The 27,028-nt window shown below is 36.2% G+C and overlaps 1 protein-coding gene across 1 annotated transcript in view; it reads right to left on the reverse strand.

The window, feature by feature from the left end:
- Positions 1-907: 907 nt before the first annotated feature.
- Positions 908-27,028, reverse strand: part of LOC5575019 (cysteine and histidine-rich protein 1 homolog) — a 41,515-nt gene continuing 15,394 nt past the window's right edge. The window contains exons 2-6 of the mRNA XM_001661703.2: positions 14,345-14,403; positions 13,837-14,228; positions 13,580-13,740; positions 13,312-13,514; positions 908-2,627 (exon numbers count right to left, since the gene is read on the reverse strand). Coding sequence (XP_001661753.2) covers positions 2,600-2,627; positions 13,312-13,514; positions 13,580-13,740; positions 13,837-14,228; positions 14,345-14,403 — 843 coding nt within the window. The 3' untranslated portion in view covers positions 908-2,599. The remainder of the gene's footprint in view (positions 2,628-13,311; positions 13,515-13,579; positions 13,741-13,836; positions 14,229-14,344; positions 14,404-27,028) is intronic.

Below are 27,028 nucleotides of genomic sequence, written 5' to 3' on the forward strand. Positions count from 1 at the left end.
GTATACACGGTCTACCGTGGGGCCCAATTACAATTTGGAGGATTTCTTTGGAAAATTCCTTTACGAATTTAATTTAAAGAAATTTCGAAAGATTCCGTATAAAACTCCCTGAAGGAATTCGTGAACAGTGTGGAACTTATGAAAGAAATCCTGAACAATGTGGACATTATAAAGGAATTGTTACTTCAAGCTGGAATTCCTGAATGGAACTGTTGGAGATATCTTCAAAAGAATCCGTGGAGAAATATGTGAAGCAGTTTCTGAATAAAATGTTGAAAAAATTGTGGAACTCGTACCAAATAATTCTGCTGGTAGAATTTTTACGTGTCTATTCAGTAAGGTTTACAAATAAGTTTCTGAAAGAATTAGTGGTGCAAGTCTTGTGATAATGCATTAAAAATCAATGTAATAATATTATCGGGGATCGAAAAATCCTGAAATAAACTCTGAACACATTCTAGGAGGAACTTAACTTACTAAACAAATTATAATACATTTGCTTGGTCGGTTTTCGGCGCAAGTTCGTAGAATTTTTAAACCCGCCGATGAAGTACTTGATTAAAAGCAAGCGGAATTATTTGAAAGAATTCTCACTGAAGAGGTTGATGAATCTAAAGAAACGTCTTAAGAAATTATGGAGAATTCTCTAAAGTTATTCTGCGAGGTACATAGACCTTGAAAGATCTTTTAATTTGTTTTGGATTGTTTTTGATTTGATTACAAATTCTGTATTCTTTAGACAATCTGTTACTCTCATGGACCTTGGAATATCTTTAGGTCCACTGAACCACTCTATAATTTGGAAAGCAGACATAAAATTAACAGAAGCTCCCAACACACTCAGAATACTGCACTGCAGGGATATTTCGGACAAATTCACGCAGGTGAAAAACAAAACAACAGCTCATAACTAGAATAAGGGATAAGTTTATTACAGAAGACAAACAAAACGATCTACCAAAAAGGTACGATAATGGTAAAGGAATAAAAATTAGAGAAAAACATCTTACAAACGACATGCGTCCTTACTACTAGTTTTACAGCAATCTATATAAATATAATCATGTATATCTCTGAAGCAAAAATGTATAAGTGTTGCCTTTATCTATCCGTATGTTGCATATGCCACTCTTTGAAATAACGAATCCTAAAATATACGACGTAAGCCTTTCCTTATAACGCTAGCTTTGTAATTGATTTTCGAAGAGATTATTAGCGGATCAGAATAAAACGTATTGCATACTAATTTAGTGCTCATTGGCTGTCTCGCTAATTTGCTGCTGCTGCTGGTTTGCACTTCGCGGTACCTGACCGATTGCAATCAGAAAAGTACGCGCGTGGTAAGGAGAAAGTAACGACTTACCTACGTAGGTACTTTTACATTCGATTCATTGTATCGTTTATACACAATTTGCATCTGTAATGCGTTACAATTATTATCACTACACGATGGTGAGACCTTACAGAGTATAATTAAATATAAATATGTTTTCACGATTTTTGATCGAATTTTTTTTCACATACCGTCTTAACTCTACGATGAAAACTCAGATGGATCCCTTGCTTCTCTGGTTGTACGCCTTACGACTAAAAAGTTTTTTTTTTTCGAATATGCGCACTGCCTCTATTCGACGGAAAACTCCAAGTTCAACTATTCGATTTAATTATCACACAATTTGGTTAGCGAACAGATGCAGAATCGGAGTAATGGACAACTAAATTTAGTGTTCAAACAAAAACAAGTTTAATACATATGGCGCTCTTGGTTAGATGCAGTATCTATTTATACAGAATGGCAATCGATTCGGGTTTTATCGATACAAGATTACCAACTGAAATTGAAAGCCCTCGTCTATTGGATATGGGGGTTTGAAAGATAAATAAATTTTGCTAAAATGATTTTGTACTACGATTAACTGTTTTCAGATTGGAATCAACCGAGGAAAACGGTTCAATCGATTCCAACAACGTACTGCTTGTCGATGATTATCCTATGAGTCAATTAATGTACACGGGAGGATTTTTTGTCTCGGTCTATTAATATATGTGTAGCTGTAAGAGTAAAATGTTGATAATTTATCCTAGACATTACTCACTATATTTATTAGATAAAAGATCTGTTTGCGGTGAGCAGTAGTTCGTATTCCAAAATGCTTGATTCCATGTAGAAAATAAAATTAATAAAATGTTGTGCGATAATAAAAGACACAGTTCCTCTGATCACAGCTCTGCTGTGACTGAAATTGTATCTAGAGAGTTAAAACAAAATCATCTACCATAAACGGATGTACGTTACAAGCACTTAAAACTGAAAAATTTGGTTTTCCGATCATATGCGAGCGAATAGCAGAGACATTCAAAGTAAAACCGATCAATAAAATTCAACCCAATCTATCGATGCTGACAACTTATTAAGTAGGGTGTTGTAAAGTTTTACATAATAAACAGAAAAAAATTTTTTTTCTTCCTCTGCTCTGTCTGATGCTGCGCGTGTTCGCTAGTAAAAGAACCCATAATAACACTAATAATAGTAGCAAATGTTGATGCAACACATACTGTTACCATCACTGATCACGTATAATTTCTCGCGACGGGGAAATTACTTGGACGCCAAAAACATTATCAACCTGCAAAGGGAAAGATAGAAAGAAACATTGCATTAGTTTTAAATTGTAGGAATTGTTGATCGATCTATGCTCTTTAGAAGTCCTAAATGTATTTGAGTTTATTTCTTTGTAAAAAGTGCCCCATAAAAGCTTAACCATCGTCCGCACTTGTTTTATGAGCAGTCATGTACATATGTACCTCATTCAAGTTGTAGCGTCATATAAAACTCAGTGGATGTGCAATGCTTAGCTCCTCAAACTCTACAGTAGGTCTTAAACGCAAGAAACCAGGAGCAACGAGAAAGGAAAATGGAGCTCTAACGTAGAAACAGAATAGGAGTCCTTTAAAAAGCGTTAGATAGTTATGAATCCTTAATGATCAGTCGTACATAGAAGCAATTCACACGTACAGGAGGATATTACTGGAATGTTTTCCCACCATCCATTTGAAGTTTATTATAAAAAGTTGGAATGCTAAACAGTATAAAATAATGACATTTTTACAATACAATACACTCACACATATAAAGTTGTTCGGTAAACCAATCCACATGGTAATTAAATTATTTGATTCATTGCGCGTTGTAAATATGGAGAGATTATGAAAACAATCCTCAGTGCGCATCGTACATTCGTGCTGCGTGTACACGAATTCTCTCTGCTCTTGGATTTTTTTTAACTATTTAAAGCAATAAAACAGTACTTTTCAGTTGGGAAAAAACCTCTTAGGAAGTCTCGTCTTCTTTCGTTTATTCACTAAACATGGTTGCAACTACAAACAAAAGGACGGGTTAATCTCTGAATTCACAACTTTCTTCCAAAAAAGTGGGATTTAAAACTGTCACTAAACGTGGCAAGAATGGAAGAAAGGACGTTTCTCCGGAATGCGAACTTTCTTCCAAGGGTGAAATGGATAATGTTGATAATTGCATCGAAATGAGCAATCAGTTCGATGCTCTAGACAAATTTTCCGAACACCAAATCGAAGCAGCCTCTAGCCCAGGCTCTTCCATTCAAGTGAGGAAGCAAAGAGTGCCGCCTTTTGTGGTCAGTTGTTCCGAACTTGGGGGATTTAGGCAGGAGATCTTGAACTCCATTAGGGGAATCAAGGTCTCCTTCCAAATCGCAAAAAAAAGAGAGTGACGCGTTTTGCCGGAAACTCTTAAAGAACGCGAACTTCTTCTCAAACATCTTGTAGAGAAGAAGCACAAATTTTTTACTTATGACGACAAAACTGAACGTTTGTTCAAAGTTGTTTTGAAAGGTCTCTCAAGTGATTATAAGTCACCTGAAGAGATCAAAAATGGAATAAATGATTTACTTGGATTTTCCCCAGTCCAAGTAATCATTATGAAAAAGAGAACCCAATCTGGCATTGTTCGGAAAGGGTTTTCTCAAGAATATTATTTAGTTCACTTTAACAAAAAAGAACTAAATAATATTAAAGCTTTGGAAAAAGCTAGGCTTATGTTCGATGTCCGTGTGACATGGGAACATTTCCAGAAATTTGGAGGAAATTACCAGAACCCCACTCAGTGCCGTCGGTTCCAAAAGTGGGGTCATGGTACAAAAAATTGTCACATGGATGCTAAATGCATGATTTGCGGAGGTTCTTCTCACGCTAAGGACATCTGTCCAGAGAAGGAAGATACCGATAAGTTCATATGCGCCAATTGCGGGGCAATCATAAGTCCAATTTTTGAGCTTGCCCTTCGCGTAGGCGAGTCGTCGAAGCTAGTGCCAGACAGATGAAAGATAATATCCGTTACGATAACGGTCGTTTCCAAAATTTCCCTGGTAGAGTTTCGAACAATGCTCATTTTCCAGTTAACGATCGCTTGATTGGAACCATACCCATCAGGAAGATTATAATCATGCTCATTCACAAATTAATTTTAATCCGTAGGGTAGCCGTTCGAATCTTTTAATTTCGAAAGTATTGACCCAAGAAAAATCCTTTGCCGATATCGTATCAGGTAATTTGAATTCCTCCCCTTTTCATACTATGAGTACCCATTCTAATTGTTTCAGATCAAATGGCAAAAAAAAAACCGCCGCCACAGGAAACTTCTACTCCGCCTCTTCGTCTACCGGAAATTCTAACGGAAAATCATCAGATAATGTACCCACTTCAAGTGATATATCTGCCACTGATTTTAATTTGCTAACTGAACAATTGAATCTAATGATTGATGCAATGTTCAAAGCCACCACTATGACTGAAACAGTCCAAGTTAGTGTAAAATTTAGTAATCAAATTGTTATTGGATTACATTTTTCTAATGGATCCAATAAATAATAATTTAAATATTTTAAATTGGAATGCTCGTTCTCTGAATGGTAAAGAGGACGAGCTGTTTAATTTTCTTACAGCTAATAACGTGCATATAGCAGTTATTACTGAAACGTATTTGAAACCTGGATCCAAACTCAAAAGAGATCCTTTTTTTGTTTATCGTAATGATCGACTTGATGGGGCACGTGGGGGAGTTGCAATCAATTACACTAGGCGTATAAAACATCAACTGTTTTCGTCATTTGAAAGTAAAGTTTTTAAAACTTTAGGTGTTTCAGTTGAAACACAGCTTGGTAATTATACTTTCATAGCTGTCTATTTGCCCTTTCAGTGCTCTGGACAACAAGTTAATTTGCTCCAAACTGACTTGCGAAAATTTACTCGCAATAAGTCAAATTTTTCAATTTTTTTGTCATTGGTGACTTTAATGCCAAACATGGAATAATTCTCAAAGTAATTCCAACGGCAGAATTTTATTTGATGAGTGCTCTTCAGGATATTTCTCAATTCAATACCCAGATAGCCCTACATGGTTTTCCTCCTCTAGAAATCTATCTACGATTGATTTGGTCTTAACCGACTCTAGTCATCTTTGTAGCCAATTAGTTACTCATGCTGATTTTGATTCTGATCATGTCCCTGTTACATTTCAAATATCCCATGAAGCGATTCTCAATCCTATCAGCTCTACTTTCAATTATGTTCGAGCCGACTGGACTACCGTCAAGCTACCATTCACCGTGCATCTAAGCAAAATTACCTCTTCAAAAAATTATATAGCTTTTCCAAATAATTTGAAGCGTACTAAAATACCACTACGTAGCGTGCAATTATATAATAATTCAGGAAAAAATCTAAAACAAGTGATGCATGACAAAAAAATGCTCAAAAATATGTTTGAAAATGTCATGTTAAGATCGCCTCGTACCGTTCTATGTCACCATTCACCGTGCACACTAGTGCACCATTCACCGTGCGTATAGTTTTCGTCATGATTTAATTTTGTATCTTGAAAAAACGTTGTTAATGGAGCAACTATGTTGTTAGTAGTTTGCGCACTCATTTTTTAGAGTATTCAAATCTTCGTTTACAATTAAAAACCATAAAAAATTTTAAAAATTGGCTAAATAATTATTTTTTCATTAAAATCGTGATAGGAGGTTTGACTGTATTTCCCAAACCATTCCATATTCACTCAAAAACTAAATATGAAGTAGTTTAATAATGACTTAAAAATAAATCTAATATTAACGAAAAATTTCAAGCCTTTTACACTAATGCACGGTAATAGGAACCATATATATTGAAAAGGATTCATTCAACGTTCATTTGGGTTTCGACTAAAACACAATAAAAAATTCTAATTTGCATAAAACCTCATTGCTCATACGATGAAACACATCTAGTACACTAATAGTATCCACAGTGAAAACTTGTTGAAATTTTGAAAAATTCCATACTCTATCATTTAAATGAAAAATGTGAATTTTTGACGTTTTTACTAAGAGTTTTGAAAAATCTCATTATCAAACAGAGTTCACATAATTGTGACTACATAAACTAGGTTTTTCAAAATACTTTGTGACAAAAACTTCTTCATTTAATCAGTTTTATCTTATTTTGCTGACAAAATAATAATTCGTGAAAATTGTATGAATCTTCTGTAGGAATTTGTATATGTGCACGGTGAATGGAGGCCGCACGGAGACTGGTGACTTAACGGTATATATGAAACGTATATTGACTCTAATCTTGATGTTAACACTTCAGTCGTCGCGCTGTTGTATTTTGTACAACACTGGTGAAAACCTCGCTTTTCGTTCACAACTGCAGCGTAGTGGTTCGTACGGTGACAAACCGCGCGACGACTGGAAGGTTACCATTTCTTTACAAACAAAACTTGATATTGACAGTGCTCTAGAAACTTTAACAAATTCCATAGTTGAAGCCAGAAGCATTGCAATTCCAAAATATGAAGTAAAATTTGAATCCGTGATTATAGACGATGATCTTAAGGCGAAGTAGGCCGTCATTGAAATTTGTACGCGTCGTTGATGATTGTTAATAATTCATCTCACGATTTCGAATCAAAGAAAATCAGTTGGTTTTGCACTGAAAGAACTGAAAAAGTATCAGCATACTTTATGCATGTTAGCGCATACAGTGATACTTTTTCAAGTCAATATAAACTATCAAGATTGAGTTTTATCACTTTTAAATGCAAGCTGAAAAGTTATCATTGTTGCCAAAACGAGTGACGGGCTAGTCAATTTCAACGCACTCGCGATCCTGTTATGAAAATTATATGGCAGGATTTGCAGAAAGAAATCAAGAAACGTTTTTCACAATTAAGAAACCAAAATTTTGAAAATAAAATTTTTCAATTGGACCCTGGCTCTAAGCCCTTTTAGAAATTATCAAAAATTTGAAAAAAAAGACCTCTGAAGCCAAAACCGGCATTGAAATAGGAAAACAAATTATTACTAACTAATTGCGAAAAAGCTCAAAAACTTGCTATGCAGTTTGAAAGCACGCACAATTTTAATTTAGGACTTACTAGTCCAATTGACAATCAAGTTACTCAGGACTTCAAAAATATTCTCAATCAAGAGAACGTTTTCGAAAATTCCTGAGAGACTGATTTGGAAAAAGTGAGAACTACAGTCGACTCTCCATAACTCGATATTCAAGGGACCATCGACTTATAGAATTATCGAGTTATAGAACATATGGACACAAAAAATCATAAAATCATAGTATCAAATTTCTGTATTTCCAATATTTTCAAGATCATTTCTGTAAGAAAGCAATATTATTTTGCTTATAGTATTTTGAAAAATCATATTTAAACGCTATTTTTAAAATGCTTGAGAAATCAATTACTTTTTACTGAAAATTTATATATTTATTTTTATGTGTTTTTTTACTTCCATTGCAAAATGCATGTGTTTATTCACATCCAAACCAGAAGCGGTCCAAATTTCACTGTATAAACAGAATTTTTAGATAGATATCGAGTTATCAAGGGAAATTTGCCTCACACGTGACATCGACTAGTGGAGATATCGAGTTATAGAAATATCGACTTATGGAGAGCACGATGTATGGGAATTTGAAGGGACCGAAAAATCCATCGAGTTATAGAATATATCGACTTATAGAACATCGAGTTGTGGAGAGTCGACTGTATTATTAAAAAAATCAAGAATATGAAAGCTCCTGGCGATGATGGAATTTTCTACATCCTCATCAGGGAACTTCCAGAAAGTAGCTTATCATTTTTAGTTGATATATTTAACAAATGTTTTAATTAGCATATTTTCCTGACAAATGGAAAAATGCTAAGGTTGTACCAATTTTAAAACCAGACAAAAATCCTGCAGAAGCTTCTAGCTATCGCCCAATCAGTTTGCTCTCCTCGATCGGTAAACTTTTTGAAAAGGCCATTTTGAACAGAATAAACAGAATGTGGACCATCATCAACGAAAATTAAATTTTTGCCAATGAACAGTTCGGGTTCCGACTTGGACATTCGACCACTCATCAACTTTTACGTGTAACAAATTTGATACGTTCCAACAAATCTGAAGGCTATTTTTCTGGTCTTGCTCTTCTAGACATAGAAAAAGCATTCGACAGTGTTTGGCATGAAGGTTTGATAGTAAAATTAATAAAACTTTTATTTTCCAACATACATTGTTAGAATAATTCAAAATTATCTGTCAAATCGTACACTTCAGGTTAATTATCAGAACTCCAGATCTGAAAGACTTCCTGTAAGAGCTGGTGTTCCCCAAGGCAGCATTTTGGGATCAATATTATACAATATTTTCACATCTGACTTACCTGAGTTACCTCAGGGATGTCAAAAATCTTTGTTTGCGGATGACACATGCCTCTCCGCCAAAGGACGAAGCCTGCGTGTCATCTGTAGTCGATTGCAAAAAAGTTTGGATATTTTTTCTTCATACTTGCAAAAATGGAAGAATTCTCCTAATGCTTCCAAAACTCAACTAATAATATTCCCACATAAACCAAAAGCTGTTCTCCGTCATTACTCTGGTTGAAATCTGGATTGTTTACACCTTATTGTTTAAATTGATAAGTATGATTTATGTTGATCAATTTTGCATTTATTTTAATTCTAAAATTATAAATCTAATCTAGAAATATTTGTTTTATTTAATTGACAAAACTTTTTATATCAAGGTTAAACTGTATGCCTAATAAAAGCATATAAAGTTATAATTGTTTTTTCGCCAAATATTTACAAAAATCGTGGCTTGAATTGCTTTGGTTGGGAAATTTACGACTTTTGGTGTTAGTTCGAACAACTCAGCGAGTTTCTGTAGCGCATTTTTTCCTTTTAAATCTTTATAATTGTGTCTGAATGGGTTAATTATTAGTTCAGCGCTCTTGGGAATATTTATGATTTTGAAGAAACTCGTGAATATTCTCAATTTTGTATCAAGGTGACAAAATTTCGATTATCATCGAAGTTACATGTGCCTCATTTTTTTTCACGAGGATAAATATCCCAACAAAATTTTCACTCCTTCAAAGTTTTAAAATATTCACGAAAATTGGATTTCTTCAATCTTAAGGGTTAATTTCAAGAAAACCAAATTTTGAAAATTGAATCCGAGGCACATGAAAGTTTGATAATGATCGAGATTTTGACACTGTGTTTATGAGACTCGTGAAAACTGTGTCAAAGCTTGGCGAAGCACCAAGTGCTCCGCGGAGCACGATATTAAAACCGCTGCTCCAGGGTATAGTTAGGAAACTTATAGACACGGCTTGAAAAAGAACATTTTGATAATATAATAGGACCCGTATTGTTGATAACAAATTTTGTATGAAATGTTGGATTGTATAGAAAAAACGAACGTCTTACAGAATGTATAACACAATAAATTATGTTATTAAACTGCATTATCACTAACGCAATGATTTTTTTAAAAGACAAGAGCAAGAGGCACAACTTTTTGCTTTATTTGTTTAAATTACACCGCAGTACTTTTTGCATACGAAAAGTATGTAATTCTATAAAAATAAGAACAGCGAGAGAAAAGTGTGACAAAATTGATTGAAACACTGTGTGAGTCATAGACTTTTAGTTCCTTTTGTGTCAGTGCTTGTACTTTCAAACGAATAGTTTCCAAATCTGAAGAAAAATGGTTATTATTAAGTGCATTACCTACTGACAGACTCAAGTGGGCTGGTTACACAGTATGAATGCCTGAAAAAAGAGGTTGGCCTCTTGTTGAGATACTGGTGGAGATTAATGAACCCATGAAACGTTGCGAATGCGTGACCAATGACCATTCCGAAGTAAATAAGCGCGTACGTGAGCCCGTAGTAGTTGGGTGGGATTTGGGAATATCGAAAACGATGGAGCTCTGTAACGTAGTTTGTGTGTAGATAACCTGCTGTTTAAATGACTTAAGCAAAAGACACGATAGTACGTTTAATAAATTACATATTTTAGTCGTATTCAAAAATGTTGCCAAAAACGGATCCATTTTGTTGCCAAATTCGGGGGGTGCCAAATACGGAGCATGCCAAAAACGGAAATACACTGTACCACAAATAATCGAGACCCCGGTTAATCGAACACTTGTATAATGTAGTCCGACCTGTATAACACTTAAATTTTGTATTTTTAATATATGATGAATTGTTTGCATTTCATTTGAAAATGTTCAAATTTTCTAAATTGCAGGGCTAGCGACTGAGTGTCTTGAAAATAGGAACTTTAGAGACCTTGACCTGAGACTTGAAAGAAGAGAATAGAGAGACCAAACCGGCACCAAAAATAAGAGCAAACAGGAATAAAAAAAGGACCAAGAGATAAAAGTTTGAGTCCTCATAAAATCATAGATTTATATACTTTTTCTTATTTTTTCGTGACGTTACGACAAATTATACTGCTCGTATTACTATTACTCATCGGAAATCAGGTATTTCAAAGATTCAGATATTATCCCGAAGATTTCCTCAGGTTAGAAAGATTGATAAATCTTTTTATTTGAGCATCCCGAGGCTAGCTCATCTCTTAGATATCTTCAGGAGTTCATTTAGTGATTATTTCCCATGGAATCCCTCCTAGAATTTTGCTCTGGATATTTCAAGAACAAAACCTGGTTTTTGCCAAATATAACCACACAAATTAACTCAGAGATCATCAGGAAGTGCTTTAGCGGTTCTTTCGGGATTTTTCTTCCATCTATTGTCCTAAGACATCCTCCAATACTTCGGTTTAGAACTTCTTCTAAAATTCAACCAGAAGTTTCTCCTAAGATGCCACTAGGGATTTCATAAAAAAATATTTTTCAGAATTTCTTTAAGATTGTGAGTTATCTCTAGGAACTACTCAAAGGTTTCTTTAGGACTTCCTACAGTAATTCATTAAGATTTATCACTTCTGAAGGAAGTCTTTGAATATTTGTTGAAGTATTCTTCCAGGAATTATTCCACGCATTTCGCCAACGATATGTGAATAAAAGCTTGCACAAAAAAGAGAAAATGTAAGCAAATTTTTAAGTACCCTTTGATGAATAAAATTACTAGAAGAACTCATACGACCCCTTAAGGTAATTTTAGTTTTCAGTTAGATTGTTAGGATGATTGAAGAAATGAATCAATCAAAACCCTGGATAATATCCTGCAGTGTTCATTAGTATGGAACCTTAAACACATGTTTGTAAATTCCATGGATTTTTTTGAGAAGTGTTTGGACAAACTGCAGTTGTAGTTTTTTGATGAAATTCTGGAGAAATTCCTTGAACCAAATCTACAGGAAATTTAAGAAATTCTTTTGAAAGCACCTTATTGATTTTCTCGAATAACCCCTCGAACATTTTTCGGAAAAATTCTTTGGTGTTTAATACCGTGAATGAACTGAAATTGAATTTTTTGTCGGACTTCTTGAAACAAAAAAAACTCTGAACATATTTTTTTAACTGTAATTAACCTTCGCGGATTTTCTTGGAAAAAAATCTGCAAAAAATCTTTGTAGTAATCTAGAGTAACAACTGGAAAATTCGGTTGAAAGATTAGTTGAAAAATAGGAAATCCTAAGATTGTGTAATGTAGAAATTTTCAAAATCATCCCTGACCTATATTAACATTGGTTTTTTTTTTTTTTTTTTTTTTTTTTTTTTCTATCTTTATTAACGAGATTTTTAGCCCTGGGCTAGTTCATCTCGGGACCAACGGCTTTACTTCCCTTCCGAAGGAACTCGTCACTGAAATTTTTAGTGACTATCTCGGGGATGGGATTCGATCCCAGGTCCTCGGCGTGAGAGGCGTGTGTTCTAACCACTACACCAGGTCCGTCCCCTCATTAACATTGGTTATATTAACGTTGAACTACTCGAGAACTTCCTAAAGCAAATTCTGGAGAAATTTCTCAAGATTTTTGTTTTAAAATCGCTGGAAGAATATCTGGGAGAATTGGCAGAGGAATCTCCAGAAGAATGTCTGGAGAGATCCCTTCAAGAGTCCCTGAAAGTATTCCAGATGAAATCTCTGGAGAAACCACTAATTCCTGAAGCTTTTCCTAGAGAAATCGGAAACGATTTTTTAAAGAAATTGTTGAAAAGTCTTGTAACAGTCTCTGAAGGTTTCTGGATAATTTTACATCAAGATATGGAAAAACGAGACTTTAAAGACTATTTTGATTAAATTATATTTTATCAAAAATAGAAATTTTTTAGACTTTCATTAAAATAGAGGAAACCAAGTCTTTCAAAAGAGACCAGCCCTAAAATTGATTGTTTCGATACTTCAAATCGAATGTTGTCCATATGGGCAGTGTTCAGACAGATCGGACTAGGTAATATTTTTGGCGTTCTAGAGATACGTTAAGGACTCCACCAATTCTGATTTTTCCGATGCTATTTTCATACAGATGTATCATCAAGATGTTCCTTAATTACAGCAAATAATTTAATTATTTTGATATTTCGAATGTCTTGAGTACGTTTGTTTAATATGTTGATTAAATTACAATAACAATTGAAAAAAAAAAAATAAAATCATGTCTTAACATATTCTACCATGAATTACTGCCTCCAAAAAATTTCTCTGCTTGTTATCGAAATTCCCTGGGAATTCTAGGTTTTTCCAGGTAATAGACACCCTGAAAATACAGGTTATTTTGGGTTGAACATCATAAAAAAAACTGAGTATGCATTTATAGCTAATATTTGCCGTACTAAATACTCCGATTTGAGGTGACCAAATCGGAGTATTCAGTACCATTTTCGTAATTCCGTTTCTAATGGATATATATATTTGATAGGTACGGCTACTTCGACTACTACCCGTAGATTTTTTTTTAATATCGGTTTCTCACAACCACTTCATCCCGTTGTGTAGTGTCGAACGTCTATTCCCACTCACCTGAAATTGATCGCCTTGGCCGCCAGCAATCGATTGCACTCGGCCGTATCCGGCAATGGCAGCAGCTTGAACGGACTCTCCGTCTCGGTTTCGGTAAAGTCGTGCTTGTAGATCTGCGTATCAACCTTGATGTCCGAGAACGGGCCCCGCAACACGAAGAAATGCATCGGCAGCGGACTGGTGGTTTTCGATTTCAGAATCAACTAAAATAGAGGGAGAAATGATTGTTGTTTTTGAGCATGTGTGGAAGTTAAGAGATTCCTCAAACCTGATAGGTGATATCACGTTCGCGCGATTGGTGGGGATCACGCTGGCTCTTATTGATGATCGCCTTCACAACCCATTGGTGATTGAACGCGGAAAACCGGGACGTTTCGTAGTACAGACGATGCACGTACTCGTCGGTACGGTATGGCTTCATCTGGAGGTCTACAAGATTTGGAAAGTTCGAAAAAACACAAAAAAAAATGCAAAATATAAGTTAGTTTAAATCGATTTGCACTAATGGGGCACTCAAAGCGCTACCATTGAAGATAATTTTCTCGTAGCTCAAGAGATCAATCAAAGTGAGGAAAAGTTTCTTCTCCTCGGCTGCCCGGGCATCGTGGGCCTGCAGTGCTATCATGACCTCAGCTCCGGACTTCTTCGGGTGAGTGCAGTTGGTTTCATGCGAGGGAACCTCGTGGGTCGGACCGCGCCATTGGCATCCGATGCGGGCGTACTTGCACTCGGTCGGTCGCTCTTCGCACTCATTGCTCTCGTGGTAGTCGATCGACTTATTGGGGAACTCATTACCACAATACTGGCACCCACTGGGCAGTTCGGAGACGGCCTTCTCTACGGCCAAGTTGCGCGATGATGTGTTCTTGCTGATCTCGGTACGACAGCTTGGGCAGGTCGCGTTTTGATCACGCAGTCTGAATGGATTGATTTTATTTTTATTGGAAAAAGAAAAGAAAAACCGGATATTCAAGGAGAAACAGTTGTGAATGGGAAGAGTCGGGTTAGTCTGGGATTTCCGGCAGATACTTACCTGCCATCCGCCAGCAAATGAGTGAAGCATCCGGCGCACATCAGATGGCCCATGGTACACTAGTGAGGGACGTTATTGGATTGGACAAGCGAGAAGAGAGAAAGAAACATAGTTGGTTAGTGATGTTTTGGCAATATCTAGCCCAATGGACTCTTGGTTTCCTTCGGATACATATTTTGTATGTACAGTAGTGAAAGCGATTCCAAAAGTGTAAAAAGTAACAAAAATAAAAATATTTCTATTGGCAAAGGACAATTTATTTGAAATTTTGCTTATTAACAACGAACATAGTAGCAGATTGCGATTGTTCGGGAAAACTTACTAAAATAACCCAGCCTGTAGGGGAAAGAAAAAGAAAGAAAAAGGAAAAATAGCTTCGATTAAAACAGGTCAAATTCAGCTTGGTAGACTAATCTTTCTTTTCTTTTCTTCCACATTTTCCATTGATCGTTGTGATATCTGACTCTTTACTTTATTTCAACAGTCGCAGGAAAGTGGACAATCCGAGTCAACTGAGTGGACATACCGAAGTGAGACGTGGTGGACTAACAACCCAACTCCTCTTAATCGCTAACGGGTAAACGAAAATGAAAAGATTGCAGTTTTCAATTTTCCTCGAACGTTTATTTCAGTTTTTCGTTGAGTGTACATAGTTCTTAGTAAAGTTTCTTCCGTATATCACTTGATCAATATTCGAACTTGTCTTCTCCAATGATTAACACTTCTATGAAATACAAGATATGCACAGTACTTAACCGATTTTAAAATCTGTCAAAAATTGTAAATGTAAAACTACTATTCCTCTTGTGAGTGCTTCATATGACACTTTCTCGATGTTAGAGAACGATCTTACATTGTATATGCTTATTCAAACATTTTCAATTGATTCGCTGAAATCTTTTACTTGTTTTTTTTTTTTTCTATTTTGAATCATCCAATTCAGTATATAGTTACATCAGTTGAAAATATTTTACATTGTTTCATATCGCATCAGTTTTTGGTAAGTCATGATCATTTCTAACACTGACAACTAAATGATGTCTAATTGAAACAAAACGACGCTGGCTTTTAATTCACGGGATTTGCAGTCTGCCGGTTTCTACTACAATGGCTACTAACTGGCTATCTAGACAAATTATGAGAACAGAATGCAAAGTCAGTGAGTCAATTAAAGCCAACGCCGGAGTAGCACTCTTCCTTGCATTCCGAAACGAGCATCCATCCACTTTATTCCTCATCGACGACAATGATTGCACTATTGCAGCAGTAGAGCACACAAAACGGTCGCACAAACGTAATTCAAAGTGAACGACAGACAACCCAACGCATTCACACACAATCTGGCATTTAATTCAACTGAAAGTGGTACTGTAAATTTGCGCATTAGTTTTGCAACTGCAAACACTTCTGCGCAGGTTGAAACTGGGAATCATTGCAAATTTGATAGACACACATCAGTATATATTCAACCATGTCAGACATTCATGTCATTGGAATTTGAATCGGATATGCCTTGAGTGACTTAGAGCGTAAAAGCTCATGAGTAAATCAGTACCAATCAGCTATGAGTTAATCGTGACTGAAATGTAAGTTTCAATGAATCGTCACGAAAAATATAAGGTGATCAATTTGTGGGCATTAAAGGTCAAAGGCCGCAAGAGCTTATGAACAAAAAGGTTCGATAGGCTAAAATAGCTGATAGATCAAAACGATTGGACTGCAAAAGTCTATACATCTAAAAGAAAGAAGAGAGAGACAGAGATGGTAGAGTCCTTAGTCCAAAAATACAGATCAATTGAAAGATTTTTTTACAGAATTCATAATCGGTAGTTATGGAGGTTTCTATTAAAATTTTTGTCAGCTAAAATGCTAATTGATTGCCAATGCCAAAGTGATTATTGGCATTTTAGCTGTCAAAAATTTTAATAGAAACCTAGAAGCAAAATCTTTAAAAACATAAAAGGGGCTGTCCATGTACGTGGACACGAAACCACCGGTTTTAAACTCCCTCCTTATGAACAAGCGTAAACATTTTGACAACTATCCCTCATCCCCAAATGTCCACGAGAAATTCTTCAAATATCTGGCTAATTTCCTCAAATGTATGCAAGTTCAAAATAGGTTGGAACTTTTCACAGAACGAATATTCGGCAGAAACGACCTCTTTAAAATGTAAATATAATGTTATGAATTCGGTTTGCAGACCAGTTCGTATACCTAAGATTAGGGCTGTGCAAATATCGATATTATCGATAATATCAATATTATCGGATCGATTTTATCGATACGATATCCGATATCTGTCGGCACCATATTTTCCGATATCGATAAAGCCATTATCGATCCGATAACAGTTTCGATAAATCAGAACAACATTTTTTGTTTATACTACAATTTAAAATTGTTCAATAAATATTGAAATTCCAAAAACAAAATATCACTATGAAATTCAAGGAATGGACTTCATAAAGCAACAGTTGGTGTCAAACAAAGCCGATATTGTCGGTTTCACTTTTAAACATCTCTTTTGAAAATTATCGAATATCGGTTCGATATCGATAATGTCAAATCCGATATATCGCCGATACCGATATTGATTCAATATGATATCGCCGATACCGATAAATCTTCATAGTGCACAGCCCTACCTAAGATCATTAGTGACGTCGAATAACAACTGCAGCAAGGGAAATTCGAAGGTCTGGTAAACTTCACACACGGGGTGCTGTTGAACCTTTGGCGAAGTATATTTGTCCCCAAAGTATCTTCACACATTTTTATCTTTATTCACAGAGCTGCAACTGCGGATTTTTCTACCGGTATTTGTACTAGTCTATTGAAGTATTATGTGTCTCTCGTGATCATCACACACGTCAACTCGCGTTTAATTGTTCCATTTCAGTGGATTCTGTTCCCTATGTCTACCCGAAAATGCCAACGAAATTTAAAATTTGGAATTTGTGGCGCAGGAGACAATCACACGAGACTAATTCCATGAAAACTTTGCCTGAAGCAAACAAGGATTGTATCCCCGCAAGCTATCGCAATTTAAGGTGACACGGGAGACCGTGTTATTTTCCTTATCTTTTGTCTCACTCTAACAATTATCATCAAAATTTTGTGGAAGCAAATCTCGAGTTTTAGTGAATTGATAAAGCTGAAAATGTATTGGGTTGTGCACTACATAGGGTAAGTGTTCCCTTAGTTGTGGGTGTTCCTATAGTTGCGGTAGTGCCGTTTTCAGTGATTTAATTAAATTAGCCACAGAACCGACACTGCCAATCGACGTATTGGCTTGTTGATACACGAAATAGTTGAAAAGAGCGTTCAAATTGATTAAAACTGATGAAATATCACTAAAATTGCTATAACTGTTATTGCTTGTACCAATAGTTGCGGTAAAGTGTTCCTATAGTGGAGGATCCCATAAGAAAACCACGGATACCGCAACTATAGGAACACAAATTAAAAATATACCGCAACTAAAGGAACAGTGAACCAATAGTGGAGGTATTATTTTTCACTGACATGCCGTGGATTACTGCGATGAAATTTTTTTTCTCATTAACCCAATGGTCGTTACTTCCCGTTACAACACTAACTTCTTCTTTTCTGGCGTTACGTCCCCACTGGGACAGAGCCTGCTTCTCAGCTTAGTGTTCTTATGAGCATTTCCACAGTTATTAACTGAGAGCTTACTATGCCAATGACCATTTCTGCATGCGTATATCGTGTGGCAGGTACGAAGATACTCTATGCCCTGGGAAGTCGAGAAAATTTCCAACCCGAAAAGATCCTCGACCGGTGGGATTCGAACCCACGACCCTCAGCTTGGTCTTGCTGAATAGCTGCGCGTTTACCGCTACGGCTATCTGGGCCCCTACAACACTAACATGTACATCAATTGTGCTTCTCAAATTTAGGCGGTTAAATGAAGTTCAATAGTGCTTAGTACCTCCACTATTGGTACATCTACCCTATATAGAACCATAGTGATACATTTTTCACATCGATATATGGAGTGGTTCTTGGGATTTGCTTCCTCAAATGGATAGGGTGATTATGATGACGTCCCGTGCGGCCTTAATAATTTAGTCATGAATGTGATTATTTATTATAAATAAATAAAATGTGTAAGGAAATAATATTATTATTCAATGATTTAATCAAATTTAATCAGCTCCAATTTGTTACATATCTTCAAAATAAATTTTCAGACTTGATCCTCCTCAAAGGAGTTTAAAGGGAAGGAAAATTGAAATGATGAAATGAAATGAAATTTCTATCAGAATTATGCTAACTTCTTCTTCTTCCTGTTTGTTTTAAGATTCGTCCCTAATATATTATTCTGACAATAGGACTCTGCACTGTTTTGATTTTGTAAGGGATTTTGACTTTTACTGGCCTTGTTGTTTACAAATTTCATGAAAGAGTGAAAGGGAGGGGTACATTTTTGTGCAGAGCCCCATTCACCCAATACCGTTTTTCACCGAGAATAAACCAATTAGATTGAATTTTTATCACGCACTGACGATTTAGAGCATAAACCGGAGTGTTCGGGTTGATACGGAGGTCGATTGAAGTGAAACTTTCATCGAAAACTAAGATTTTAAAAAACCACGTTTGAAAATTAGAACTGACGTTACTTTTAGCTCGGAAATCTTGAGGTTTTTCAGTGAGGTGAAAATATCGTTATGATATGATGTCAAATCTGATACCGTTAGATTTATTTTTGAATGGATTACGATCATTGATAGATATTTTTTCGGGAATGCAATGAAAATTTTCAAAAATATTTGTTTTCCTCACGTTTTTTGCATGATGTTTATTTTAACCCCCAACATAGTGCAGGTAAAATGAACATTTGCATCGTTTTTCGCTAGCGATAAAAATATGTGATATATAGCTATTTCAGTCTGAATTCGTGTCGCTGCTATAGATAACATCCATATTTTTGATGTTGTGTGATAGAACTACGCAAATTCGTCGTTTTTCTAACAGAAACAAGATGATATCCTTAAGGTGTTCATTTTACCACCGCTTCCCCTATATATTGTTAAGTTCTTAGACTTTTTTTAAAAATTTTAGTTTCTTCCCATACCTATTGATAAATTTGGTACTCTATTTATTCAATGTTTTCGTATTTTTTCTTCTTCGTTTTTCAGGCGTTACGTCCCAAACAGAACAGAGCTTGCTTCTCAGCACTCCCACAGGCTTTCTTTGCCGATTGACCATTTTTACATGTGTATATCGTGTGGTACGCACAAAAATACTTTATGGCCTGGCAAGTCAAGAAAATTTTCTTTACGAAAAGATCCTCGATTGGTGGAATTTGAACTCATGATCCTCAACTGCTTAATTGCTGCGCGTTCACCGCTACGCCTATCTGGGCAGTATTTAGTATTGTCCTGTTTGTCAAACAAACCGGATAATACATGACATTCCTCAATGACCAAGGTTAAGACAATCACAAGTCGAACCAGAGGCAAAAATCAATCCCATCGGTATATCGATTGAGATATCGTTGAAAGTTCCTATCCAATTTCCCAAAGACATATCGCATGTCTTTCTATACATATAGATCCAACTAACAACGCCCCGTTGAACTACATTACCCGAGTCGATTCAACGCTCGAAAGATTACGCTAACCCAAACAACAACGCCACCAGAACCACCATTCGGGCATGACTTCGGACGTCACGTGTTAGCTTACCGCAAACATTTATAAACGGCACACCAAACGTATGTATACAAACGGTAGATTGAACTGAGCTGTGTTTTCAGTGAAAAAAAAATGCGAAGGCAAATCGACAGTCAGGGCTAGAATGTGGCATTCGATAGTAGGTATAGTGCTAATGAAAGGCACGTATACCGAGTTACAAAAATAATTAAACCATTTTATCTTTTACTCGATTGGAAAGGAATGTGATGGTCTGCACTTACTGCTTAAGTAAAGGCTGTTTCGGTTTCTTAATAAAGTTGCTTTGAAACCAAGCAAAATAAGACATTGATGACACAATCTTCGCTCTATAAACTAAAACCCACATGCTTGGAGAAATAGAAATAATGTTCACGTCAAACTGGGTGGCCTTGAACGCAGTTCACACTTGTAGTACCACACAAGAATGACGGATGTGAAGGCGTCTTGACTTTTCCAAAACGGAAAAACCTGTCCCAAGCCAAAAGGAGCAACCAATCATCATCGCGCGTCGTTTAAGAGTATCAATTTTCCTCTAGGAAATCATTTTTCAAGTAGTTCTAACGTTTTCGTCGCATTTCAAGTGAATCGACTCTACTGACAGACATTGGCTCCACAAACACTCGAAACTAATCGCTGTGTGATTCGGTAGACAGTCTGGCGAACAGCGATCGTCAATATTTCACAAGGCTGCATGGGCGTTGATAGAAATGAGACTGAAGGGGGGGGGGGGTTCACTAATTCTCTACAATTGCTTGAATATGGATCAGGTTCAAAGAAAGTTCAATCAAAAATTAAAAACAAAATACCAAAAACTTTATTTATTTTGTATAGATTTGTTTAAGCAGTACAATACAATACATATCGAGGGATAAATGCCCTTTAAGTTGAAATCCCTCAGAAACAACAAAAAAATAAAGAACGAGACCAGGGGTTGAATTCTACGAAAATTGAGAAAATCTCTCACTTATCGATCTCTATAACAACCATGATCCGCAACACATCATGAAAGCCTGTTCATAATAACAGAGCATGATAAGACGGAAATAAACAAGCTCCAAACCTGGGACGAAGCAATTGCTATACGACGTTCAGGAATTGTTTATCATGTCAGTGGAATAAAACATCTACCCTCAATGGTAAGTGAGCGAGAGAAACGAGTTTTTATCAGCGCTCTCTCTTTGGGGCTCTCGTTCGCTTCTGGTGTTTATCAAGTTTGTTACAACTTGCAATACATTATCGATTATGGACCGATACAGATAGGATGTTTTTCTTTGCTTGCTTTGATCATGCTTCAAAATCTAATGAAAAAGAATTCTACAATACCTGAACGAGACACACCAACATTTTTGGTTTACCAATGAATATAATGAAAGCTCAAAAATGTAGATTCAATATAGAGTTGACATGCCTATCTGCCGATGATTTTTACGATTGTCTGGGGTGGGGTTGCCCTCCCTTATTTACGCCATTGCATGGCGGGCGATTGATACTGGCAACTACGGCACAAGAAAAACGACCTATGTTGATGTTGTTGTTAGTCTTATCGCTCAAATGTTCTTCACAAATTTCAAGTAGCATATGCGGCGGTAGTGGCCTTTTGCGCACAATTATGAAGACGATCGTGATTCTTACGGCTCATCGTATTTGCTATTTTAGGGAAATGACGATCCGTCGAATGCAATCGGAGCGTGAAATTCCGTCACCCACTTTATTTTTCCCCATTGCCATAAAGGCAGAACTCCTCTCGCTATGCTTGCCTTGTACCTCATATATTCTTTGGCACCGAGATGCTCCCATACGTTTTGAGAAGGTCATTAAACTAAGCATCTGTAAGGCAACACGAGCCAAACTGCAGCAAAATGCTGGCTCAAATACACATTCTAATTTTAGACAGGAAAAAAAACTGATTTCATACTAACAGGGCGAATGTGTTGCTTAGTAGTGCATCGTATGGGCTTCTGCTTTGCTCAGACAAGCGACAGTACCGTAATCCGGGGTAAATTGATCTTCTGCTTCTTCTTCTTTCTGGCGCAACGTCCCAACTAGGATAGAGCCTGCTTCTCAGCTTAGTGTTCTTATGAACTTCCAATGTATCACAAAGTACTAAAATATTGATCAATTTGCCCCCAGTTTACGGTACCAAAAGAGTTGTAAATAACCCATAGACCATCATCAAGGCCTAGCTTTTGTTGTCTTCAGCAGGATTAGTCTAGCGTATCGCGCACGCATCGATCAGATCAGTAGCTGTGGACCCATCAGGGCAATTATTTCCACCAATATTACGATTCCGTTCGGATTGAGTTTGAATTCGACCATCGTGTCCCGGAACAAGCGCAACAACTTTGAACAACTTCGATCTGAATAAGTTGTTAAATGTAGGCTTTAGCACTCTCCGTTCGATGAAACAGTAATCTAGTTCAATGGACCATCATGATTTTCGGTCAGCTAAGGGGGCACCGATTAACGGTGTTTAGTTATAGGTTTGTTTTAGTTTATTTTAGCTTCCTGTCGTGTGCAGCTAGCTGCTAGATGTACGAGTATGGAGTGGATTTTTTGACTGACAGATGGCAGATGTCTATCAGATTTTATTGCATCGAGGGCATATTTTTAGAATGATGAGCGTAACTGTTTGGAATATAATGGACTAAATGTCATGATAAAGCAAAAATACATCTAGCAAGAAAACATTTGCCGCACCGAAGGTTAGTGTTAGCAGTAATTGTCTGAAATGTTCCTTTATAAATAAACCATGGAAAAAATCATTCATGACACCTCAAACTAACCTAAAAACAGTATTTTCTGGGAAAAAATGTAGGGTAATTCGCTAATTGTTGAACGGTACCCAAATGTTGAACGATCTGTAAAAACCACGTTAAAACAGGAAATTGAACCATTCTCAAACAGTTTCAATAAATTATTCATATCATTTTGTAAGTTAGCTGTACTATTGGACACAATAAATTTAATTTGCACATTAATTTATTCATCAAAATATTGATTGAAATTTTTTATCGGTAGGTGAAACGAAAATTGCAATTCTCTTAGAAAAAAAAAACTTAAGCTGGGGCTGCTATGAAATAAGCTGTGTAGTAAAACATACTACGTATATTGGGTTAAGCACCTATTCATGATATCAGTAAAAGTCTACTTTAGTTATTTTCTAAACATCCGTACAATTTACTCGTACCTATTAATTACATAAAAACATTTTCAATTGCACTTTCGTTTCACGTACATTTTCCATTTGTTGAACACTAGCATAACATGACCGTCTTGGTTTCATCAACAGTATTGCCAGATTTTTAATTTTCGTAGCAAACACCTATATTCAAATGGAATGTTGCATTACACAATATAGTATTGTTTATTGCTTTAAATATCTGTTGAATAATTATTATAAAAAATCCTATAATGGTGTCTGTTTCAATGATGAAAAACGCAATTCAGTAAAGTATAATTAATTGCATCCCTGGCTATATCCTGAATCTTTTTCGAATTTCACTATCTTCACTATGTCATCAATGCGATCACCGTTTGTTTGTTTACATCATGATTGAAATTACGCATCGGCTGCCGATTTATTCGGAGTATAACCTCAATCTCGCGATTGATGCTGTAATGTCGAAGGTAATGTACATTAGGAGAAGCCACTAAAGTCTATGGAGTGCCGAAGGGGACGATTCACTTCCGTCTCAGCCCAGAGTAGTCAGGGAAAGTGCTTCGCGGACCATACCCTGTCCTCACAACCGACGAGGAGCGCGAACTTTCAAGTTGAATGAATGCGGGAGTAAAGCGGTCAACATTTGGCGACAATCGTTCAACATTAGGATAAGATGGGTTATGTATGCGTTCAACAATTGGGTATAGAACTCTTTTTTAATATATATTTTTTTTATTTCAAAATGGACATTAAAGTGCCAAAAAATGTAACAGGAATAATGTTAAACAATCGCCTACAGTATTGAATGCTTTTTTAGCAACCTTTCTATCAGAATTTCCATTAAAATCAAATAGCATAAAAACGTCTATCTTAACCGTTCAACATTTGGCGATTTACCCTAGACATCTCTGAAGCAATCTCCTTGAGAAATCCCAGTAATAAGTTTGAGGATAGTATTCGATTAATTTATTGAAGAAATCTCTTGAGAAGGTCCCAGTGAAACCTATAGAAAATTCCTGGAGAATGTTATGGAAGAATTTTCGAAAAAACCTATGCCTGAATTCTTTAAGAAATCTTCCAAAAAACTGCTGGAGAAATTCGGTGAAGCCTCTCACGAAAAATGTACTGGGAGGCATTCTCATGTGGAATTCCTGGATGAATGCTTAGAAAAATTATTAGAATACAGTAATCTCCCGATTTTGTCAGCCCCATGCTGCAGCTAAAATCGGTAAAAAAAATTCGATGGGTTTCAAGTTTTATTTTAATTTAAGGACTTAGTTTTATGATTTTTTTTTAAATATAAACATTGTTTTTTATTACTTCTATTTAATATGTACCTTAATAAAAGGTAACATTGATCAGTTTCTTGGATAATTATTAAAAATTTAAAATATAAAAATTTTGGTCTTTAGATGATCAGTCGAGGCCAAGGTCATAATTGACTTTATGATTGAGAGCATTGCCAGTATAGACGTGTTTACTCTGATTGAAATAAATATTAATTTTGGGCTGACATAATCGGGTCAAAAAGGGTGCTAAAATCGAGGGTAGAAAATTTGTTGATGTTTATTTTCTGACTGATTTTCTTCAGAAAGTTATTCAGGTAGGGGTCGTTCATTAAACACGTGGTCATTTATAAGTAGAGGGGAGGGGTCTGGCCAAAAACCATGGTTCATACATTTTTTTTTTAATTTTTGTATGGGTACATGACCACAAGGGTGGTTGATGGAGGCTGGTGATTCTGAAAATCTGACAAAATAATCGCGAGGTTAATGGACAACCGCTTATTTACTAAGAGTTTGAGCTATTAAATTGAAGATGTCATTGAGCAATTTGTTCACAAACTTTTCAAGGCAGTTCCCACAGGATTTTGGTATGAGATACCTTGAAGAATTCACCCATTTTTTAATGATACTCTCAGATTTTATTCCAATGATATCCTCAGAAAACTTAAAAAAAGAAGTCAATGATTTTTTACAGGATTTCCAAGGAAATGCTAAGGTGTTTTTTTTTTCAAAAAGAATTGATAGGAATTCCTGAAAAACCGGTAGATATTCCTAAATGAAATCCTAAAGGTATCACTGACGGAATACATGATAAATGCCTACAACAGAGAAGCTTTTCAAAGATCACCGGATTTCTTGAAATATTTATTGGAAAATTTACCAAATAAAACCTGTATAATTTTCCGGGAAGTGTTGTGGGCTTCGTGGCCGTGAGGTTAATGTTAATAAGCATTTAGCCGCATCGAGGCCCGCTTCAGTCCGGAAAACTTTTCGGCAGGAACGTATTTCGACTATGCCACTGCCCAGTTGCATGCTAGTCCGTTGTCTAATGTAAGCACCACATTCTTCAAAGGACAAACAGTCTACTGGGAGCAATTTATTGGGGAATCTTTATAACAATTTTGAGAGGACTCTTTGTACGTAATCCAGAAGAAAGTTCTGAAAGAATCACTAGAGAAATTTCTGAAGATTTTTCACGAGGAATCTCTGAACCTATGAAATAGTTGCTTAGTAATCTATGGAGCCTCAGGAATTTACGATAGGATTCATTGCAATGCGACTTCAAATACAAATAGTCATTTGTACACGCTTTGGTAAATTTATGTATAAAATGTTATGTAAAAACTCACTTCGGCTTTTCAACTTGGTTCAGGATATGGTTCATAATAAAATGTTCCTATTCCTGATATCCTCAGGCTCACGTTATAGAGGGCTCCAGGATGTTCGAACAATGCAATTTATATACAGTCAACTCTCCCTAACTCGATATTGAAGGGACCATCGAGTTAGGGAGGAATTGACTTACAGAACACAAAATCAGTGCAACTACGATTCAAGGGACCATCGAGTTAGCCATGAAAACCAACTTTTACTATGGTTCTCTAGCTCGATATCGAGATACGGAATGTTGAGTAAGGGAGAGTTAACTGTAAATAAAAATGGAGTGGTGTTTGTATGTCACGAAATAACTTGAGAACGGATTGACGTAAGTTTTGCACTATTGCGTTCGACAAGGGATGCGACGTGATCGTGCGAGGAAAAAGTTCAGGTCCTTCTGAAAAGTTACACGAGAACTGACGTTCATTAAGTTTGAAGCAAGTTAAGGATTTAGGAAGTTTTTGAACACGCAATAAGGATCTGTGGGACCTCTTAATTACGGCAAAACTGTCATTAGTCATTGGTCAATGACCTGATATCGACTCACGGAAACCTACCTAAAATTTCGTTGATGCTGAGATTAGCTCTTGAGCCAGGCTTCCAAAGCAATTCGGCTCCATGACTCGATATTTCCAGCCGATGGTCTTTTCAATACCGTCTTATGGAGTTTGTAAGTTTGAACTTCTATATCAAGCGTGTGCTAGAATAAGGGCGTAAGTCGCATGATCGATATCTCTTCATCGATCCTCTCTTCTGTGAATAAAGGTGACAACATGCGGCTTTGTTGGCACTTTTTCACTTCAGATCGATTGGCAGCGATGCAATCTTGCGTACTGAGGTGAAAAAATGCATCCTGTCACCTTTATTTACAGAAAAGAGGATCGATGAAGAGTAATCGATCATGCGACTTACGCCCTTATTATAGCACACGCTTGATACATAATATCAACCATTTAAAATGAGTTTTCCTTGTAGTTAGAGCCGATCACTAAATCCAACTTTCTCCAGAATTTAATAAGTTTGCTCCGTGTCTAAACTTCTGCCGTTTTGTCTCAAATTCCGAACAGACTCATATTCCGAACACTTGCTTTTTGTATGACGGTTTTGTTGAAATGTTTCGCTGAAATATGTCACCAAATAACAAGGAAATGGCAGTCAA

This window comes from Aedes aegypti, chromosome 3 (genome assembly GCF_002204515.2).
Source record: "Aedes aegypti strain LVP_AGWG chromosome 3, AaegL5.0 Primary Assembly, whole genome shotgun sequence".
Classification (NCBI taxonomy): domain Eukaryota; kingdom Metazoa; phylum Arthropoda; class Insecta; order Diptera; family Culicidae; genus Aedes; species Aedes aegypti.